Source organism: Garra rufa, chromosome 18 (genome assembly GCF_049309525.1).
Source record: "Garra rufa chromosome 18, GarRuf1.0, whole genome shotgun sequence".
Taxonomy (NCBI): domain Eukaryota; kingdom Metazoa; phylum Chordata; class Actinopteri; order Cypriniformes; family Cyprinidae; genus Garra; species Garra rufa.
The window spans coordinates 29,793,744-29,801,210 of NC_133378.1; the positions used below are offsets into that span (position 1 = coordinate 29,793,744).

General features: G+C 40.1%; 1 protein-coding gene across 1 annotated transcript in view; it reads right to left on the reverse strand.

Annotated features, from left to right (window-relative positions):
• Window positions 1-737: 737 nt before the first annotated feature.
• slc2a12 (solute carrier family 2 member 12) overlaps window positions 738-7,467 on the reverse strand; it is a 9,228-nt gene continuing 2,498 nt past the window's right edge. The window contains exons 3-6 of the mRNA XM_073823263.1: window positions 5,956-7,335; window positions 5,251-5,373; window positions 3,879-4,011; window positions 738-997 (exon numbers count right to left, since the gene is read on the reverse strand). Coding sequence (XP_073679364.1) covers window positions 904-997; window positions 3,879-4,011; window positions 5,251-5,373; window positions 5,956-7,335 — 1,730 coding nt within the window. The 3' untranslated portion in view covers window positions 738-903. The remainder of the gene's footprint in view (window positions 998-3,878; window positions 4,012-5,250; window positions 5,374-5,955; window positions 7,336-7,467) is intronic.

Sequence of the window (7,467 nt, forward strand, 5' to 3'; positions counted from 1 at the left end):
ATGTGTTTTAATAAATGTAATTTTGTGAAGAATTTCTATTATAAGAAGTTATAAAACAAGATGTGATGGAGAAAGAGACCTTTTTATTGTTGTTGTTGACTGAAATCTTTTTTTTTTTAATGAACATTTCATTTTGTATTACATAACATGCTGATTTGCAATTGGGTGGCTTGAAGGCATCTCACTCAATTGTTGTCAAAGGTAGTGCTTTGCACACAAACACTGACATGTGGCTTGGCCACAGAACTTTACTTGCTTTTACTTGCCATGGCATGATTATGTCATGATTAGGGATTAGCCGATCATGCTTGCGCGTTTTGTCAGTAAAGCCGGTTCTGTAATCAGCGGTAAATGCCATCAGGTGCGTGATTTCACGTTGAGCCGTATATACTACACACAGCCGTTGTTCACTGACGAGCTGCGCACTTTCACACTGATAATGAACATTGATTTGCGCATCTCGTCGGTAAACAACGGCTGTGTGTAGTATATACGGCTCAACGTGAAATCACGCACCTGATGGCATTTACCGCTGATTACAGAACCGGCTTTACTGACAAAACGCGCAAGCATGATCGGCCGATTCGGATCGGTGCATCCCTAGTCATGATTGCACGATTTCCAAAGTTGTTTCATAACAGTCAGCTGTAAATTTTCGTATAAACCTCTGTCAATACCAAAACTACTTAAAATACATTTTTAAAATCAATACAAATAAATCAGATTGGCATATAAACTGGTTTCACCTGACCCATCATGCCAGATTTATTAAGGTAAATTATCTCAATGACAACATCAATCAGTTATATCTCTTTAATACTTTCAATAGTGCAGTCACTGATTTGGCTGTCCTGTTGTTTGCAAATGCACTTGTGCTCTTCCACTATTCATCTAGGTAAAAAGTCAAACAGTTGCAAGGGCTTTTTCCTCCTGTGAGGGTTGTGCTGTAGCCTCCTGTTTTCTTCTATGGCACAGCAGTCTGCTGCTCAGGTGATTCCTGCAAAAAAGACACGTGTTTGTTATGTGATGCACTTCAAAATAAAGCTACTGATGCATGCAATGTGAGGTGAGTTCCAAACATTGTGAAATCATGTGTGAGTGTTTTTGACCCTGTGTGTGTAACTGTTGTAGAACAGGTTGCTGAAAAACATCATTTATCACCCCAAGCGTCTAGAATATTTTGTATTTTCAAGTCTATCGTTGACTGTAAATTTGTTAATTTTTAGCCATATATAATATCTAAGATTTAATCAATGCATTAAACATTCACAAATTAAATTCTTCTACATTATTTTAATTAACAAAATTGTCCTACATAGCACATTTTAATACATTTTATTATAAGCAATAATAAGAGTGATGTCGAGCAAACACTAGTAATTCATGGTGACCGTACGTCTTTTTTCCAGGATTACAAAATTGCTTAAAGTAGCTGGTTTTAGATTTGTTTTCCTATTAACATTCACTTTACAGTCCTCATACATTATACAGTGCCTTGCAAAAGTATTCATACTCCTTAATTTTTTTTTAATGTTATGTTGCTGACTTATGTTAAACTGTTTTATATTACTTTTTTCCACGTCAATCTACACTCCATGCACCATAATGACGAAGCAAAAACAGAATTATCACAACTTCATACATTTATTAAAAATAAAAACTAGTATTCACACCCTTAACTCAGTACTAAAAGCACATTTACAGCCTCAAGTCTTTTTGGGTATGATGCAATAAGACTTGCATATCAACATTTGGCAATTATCTGCCATTCTTCGCCTCACCTCGGGTCTGGCAGACATTTTCAGGTTTCTCCAGAAATGTTTAATTGCGTTCAATCCCAGGTGCTGGCTGTGCCACTCAAGGACATTCACAGAGTTGTCTATAAGTCAATCTTGCTGTGTCCTTAGGGTCATTGTCCTGTTGGAAGGTGAACCTTCTGTCCAGTCTGAGGTTCTGAATGCTCTGGACTGGGTTTTCATTAAGGCTACCTCAATATTTTGGTGCATTGAGCTTTGAGTCCCTCAGTCCCTGCCACTGAAAAACAACCCCACAGCATGAGGATGCTACACCACACTTTTCTTTTTGGCATGGTACTTGGCAGGTGATGAGCTATGCCTGGTTTGCTTCAAATATGTTGCTTGGAATGAAGGTTTATCATACCACAGAATCTTGTTTCTCACAGTCTGAGGGTCCTTTAGGTGCTATTTTGCAAATTCCATGTGTGTTTTCATGTGCCTTCACAGGAGAGGATTGAGTCTTGCCACACCACCATAAAGCCCAAATCGGTGAAATGTTGCAGTGATGTTTTATTCTTCTGTAAGTTTCTCCCATCTGCATATATGATAATGGAGCTCAACTAGAGTAACCATCAAGTTCTTGGTCACCACTCTAGCCAAGGTCCTTCTCTATCAGTTGCTCATGTTGGCCAGGAGGCCAGCTCTAGAAAAAGTCCTAGTCGTTTCAAACTTCTTCCATTAAGGGTATCAAAGACTACATGCTTCTGTAAACCTTCAATGCAGCAGAATATTTTCTGAACTCTTCCCCAGTAGCTTGATGCAGTCCTGTCTCTGAGCTCTACAGGCAGTTTTGTTTTTACCTTAGGGCTTGATTTTTGCTCTGATATGCATTTTTAGCTGTTAGACCTTTTATTAAAACGTGTGCCTTTCCAAATCATACCCATTTAATTAAATTTGCCACAGGTTAACTTCACTCTAAGTGTAGTAACACCTACAAGCAATATGAATGCCCCTGAGCTAACTGTCCCAGATATGAATATATGAATATGAATACTTATGCAATGGAATAATTTAAGTTTTTTATTTTTAATAAATTTGCAAAGATATTAAAAACCATTTTTTTGCTTTGTCATTATAGTGTATGGAGTGTATACTGATGTGGAAAAATGTAATTTAAAGCAGTTTAACATAAGGCAGCAACATAAAATGTTGGGGTATAAATACTTTTGCAAGGCACTGTATATTTGGTATTTGCATTGATTTATCTGTTCTCTATATGCACGCCACAATTGGTTGATTATATACACTGCCTAACTACTCTTTAGTCACTACCTTCAGCAAGTTTAAGGACAACAAGCCAAAACTTAGACATCTTAGGCAATTTAGAAATTGTAGCCAGTACATGTTTGGGGGGAAAAGAGGACTAGCCAATTTAATTTGAGAACAGCACAAGCCAATGGGTCTATTAACATGAGAGGCATTTGTGTGTGTGTGTGTGTGTGTGTGTGTGTGTACCTGGTATTCCAGTAGATTTTGACCTTGTGGGGACATTTCTTAGGTCCCCATGAGGAAACAGGCTTATAAATCATGCACAATGAGTTTTTTTGAGGAAGTAAAAGTGTGCACAATCTCCTGTGAGGGCTAGGTTTAGGTGTAGGGTAGGTGTAGGGCCATAGAAAATACGGTTTGTACAGTATGAAAACCATTACGCCTATGGAATGTCCCCATAAAACATGTAAACCCAACGCGTGTGTGTGTGTGTGTGTGTGTGTGTGTGTGTGTGTGTGTGTGTGTGTGTACCTGGTATTCATCACGTTATGGGGACCAAATGTCCCCACAAGGATAGGAATACCAGTAGATTTTGACCTTGTGGGGACATTTCTCAGGTCCCCATGAGGAAACAGGCTTATAAATCATGCACAATGAGTTTTTTTGAGGAAGTAAAAGTGTGCACAATCTCCTGTGAGGGCTAGGTTTAGGTGTAAGGTAGGTGTAGGGCGATAGAAAGTACGGTTTGTACAGTATAAAAACCATTACGCCTATGGAATGTCCCCATAAAACATGTAAACCCAACGTGTGTGTGTGTGTGTGTGTGTGTGTGTGTGTGTGTGTGTGTGTGTGTGTGTGTGTGTGTGTGCTTACTTCATGGCAAGCTCTTTAGATATCTGTTCCAGCGATCGGCCTTTCGTCTCTGGCACAAATACAATCACAAACACCACCAACACAAAGCTCATAGCAGCGTAGGAGAAGATCACGGTGGGCAGGCCGATCCTCTCTGCAAACACAATACATTTCAGTAAATCACCTTTTGAAAAGCACTTCTTTCTGCTACAAAACTATTTTTTGTTTATTGTTCTGTGCAAAACTTTGTGAGTTTGTGTTTCTTTGTGTTTTCATTCCATCTCTGTGGGAACATCCCCACAGGTGGCAAATTAATGTTTGGCGGACTGCCTCTAAACACACAATCCTAACTCCATCCACACTTAGTGATCAGTTTCTGAGAACAAAACGTATATTGTTCTAGATATTAATAATGCTATTTATCTGTTTCAGAGTTGTTATTTGCATGTTTTTAGGTTAATGCCATATACGCTTTAGTATGAAAATGCTTGAATGCTATGGAAAGTACTTGCAATACTTCCTTTGTTTACTTTAAGATAAAATGAATAAGCAACAGTTGTGGAACCTTAACAAAGGTTAAAAAGAGGGTACACATGGGTAAAGAGAGCTTGTTGCAACATCAAGCGGCGATGAAACAGATGAAGACTACAGAGAAGAAGAGAAAGAGATCTATCTATCTGCTTAAATTTTTTTCTCAAGTTTTCCACAGACCCCCTTGCAGACCCCTTGAGGACCCTGGACCCGTTTGAAAACCTTTGATTTATGTAATTTTAGATAGGCTAGAGCAACACTTGTAGGCTGTGAGAACAACATGCTGGGTTAAAGTCTAACATTAATAATCAATCCAATGTTTTCTAGAATAGTAACTCGAATCAAAACAACACATCCTTTTTACCTTGTTAGTTAATAATCTATGGCAACATTAACTGTGCTCTTACATAACTCCTGAAGAGACATTATGGTGTCTTGGTTTGTTAGACTCTTTTTAGAAGTGTAATGACATTCATGTCTGTAGCACAAACAGCAAGGGACAGATTTTGTACTAAAGGTGACATATCATGAAAATCTGACTTTTTTGCGTTTAAGTACTATAATCGGGTGCCCAGTGCATCTACCAATCCAGAAAATGTGAAAATGACAACCTAGTAACTTTGTTTTGGTAAGACTTTCTCTGTAAGCATGTGCAAAAAAACCGAGTGCATCTGATTTCGCTCCACCATGATATAGTAAGGGGATCTTATTATAATATTACCGCCCATGTTTCCCAGCTGTTTACCATTACAGCCATAACCGACTGTTTTTGTAACGTGTGTGTTTTTAACATAAACTTGTCTATTTGACAATTTAAGCACAATTAGACATGAAAGAGAACTTGAGAACTTGAGACTGTTACCTGTCAGAGTAAGGAAGGTCATCGATATGAGCAAATTTGTGGCCCAGTTAAAGGCAGAGATGACGGACACAGCCTTTCCACGGATGCCAGTCGGGAAGATCGCACTCAAAACCACATGAACCACTGCAGATTGATGATTACATGAAGGGAGAAATATATTTAGTTAAAAGACGACAGAAACAATGAAAAAACAGCTTATAAAAATGAAAAATGGGCAACATATTTCACAGAAACAGAATTAAACAGAATAGTTCACCTTAAAAAACAAAACAAAAAAACTTTTACTCAACCTCATGTTGTTCCAAAAATAAAAAATATATAATATAAAAATGTATTAAAAAATATAAAAATAAAAAACTTTTTTTTTAGATTTAGATTGTCCTAACCTTATTTCAGTTTGTGACCCTGGATGACAAAATCAGTCATAAGTGACAATTTTTCGAAATTGAGCTTTATATAGCTGAATAAATAAGCTTTTCATTTTATCTATGGTTTGTTAGGATAAAGCTGTGGGTCCCATTGACAGCTATTATATGACTGACAGACTGCAACGGTTTGAGTTAAAAATCTTAGTTTGTGTTTTACTGAAGAAACAAAGTCAGCTACATCTTGGATGCTCTGGGGGTAAGTAGATAAACATTAAATTTTCATTTTTGGGTGAACTATCCCTTTAGTGTGACAATGTGAAAAGTAACTGAATCTTACTTGGTCCCAAGCTGATGGAAAATCCAGCTACGTATACCAGCAAGCTGACCAGAGAGATCCATTTCAGAGAGGGCGACACCTCATTAACATGAAGAGAGTGAAGTGCAATTTTGGAACTGTCTTTCTCAGGATCCATAAACGCTGTCCTATGATCATGAGTGTAGTTTACAATCCAGTGGTCCTTAGTGTCATTAATGCTAGTGAGGAAAGCATTTGTTTTGTGCTTGTTTTGAAGTTCATTGTAAGAAGGCTGGTATAAACCCAGTGGAGTGTTTGTCTGGAAATCAGTCTCTGTTCCCGTCTCAAATACTGTGAGGTTTGCTGAATTAACAGGGCCTCTGCATAGACTAGAAACATGTGTGCGGCTTTGCATAGTAACGGCCCCCAGTGTTGCTGTTGACAACATCATGACAACAGTTCCAACACATAGTAAGGCTTTAGGGCCCACTTTGTCCACTAGAAAGACTGCAGGAATGGTCCCACCCACTTTAACCACACCAAACCCTGTGGATGCAAGAGTTGCTGCTTCGTTCCCATGGAAGCCCACGCTGCTGAGAACAGTCGACGCGTATGCTAAAATGTTAGGCTGTCCCGTAGTCTGCTGCAAGAAAACCAGCGCAGCGCCAACAAGCAGTCTCTGAAGCATATTGTCACGAGAGCGAAAGAGGTCCAGGAAGCCGTGCAGGCGCTCCGCCCCCAATGCCATGCGTATCGCCCGAAGTTCGTCCTCCACTGCGTCTACTCCTTTGATTCCTGCACGGAGACGTAGAAGAGTTGCATAAGCTTCTTTCTCACGCTGCTGGGCCAGCAAAAAGCGTGGACTCTGTGGCAAAAGTGGCATGATGCCAGCTTGCAGCAAAGCAGGGAGCAGCACACCACCGAACGTAAACCTCCATCCATCCGGGACCCCTGCGAACGCACAGCTCAGTCCAAAACCCAACAGCATCCCTAAAACTACCATCAACTCATACACGCATACACACCTCCCGCGCCAGGGAGCTGGCGCCACTTCTGCTGCGTAAAGGCAAGACGCTGTGCCCGACAGCGCTACCGACATGCCGACAAGCATTCGCCCAATCACTAGTGCCCAAAACGACACCACGCACACACTCAGAAGTGTGCCTAACACACATAGCAGTGCCGTGAGGATGATGGAGAACCGACGTCCGTAACGGTCCAGGATGATGCCGCCACCCAGGGAGAGGAGGAAGGCTCCAAACAGAAGAGACCCAACGACTTGCTCTTGCTGCGGGCAGGAGAGATTTAAAACATCCCTGAGTTGAAGCAATGCTCCTGATATTAGACTCATCTCGTAGCCCATCATCAACCCACTCAGACAGGCCACAGACACAGAACACAACACCAGTGCTGCACCATTGCCTACAGAGACAGAGAGAGAGAAAGAAATGTACTAAGGAAAATCCTTCAGGTCGCACAAATTCTTCGATTTTTCAACATTTTGTGATTTTGAGATCCATTTGGACATGAGGGACTCATATGCAACTATTACAG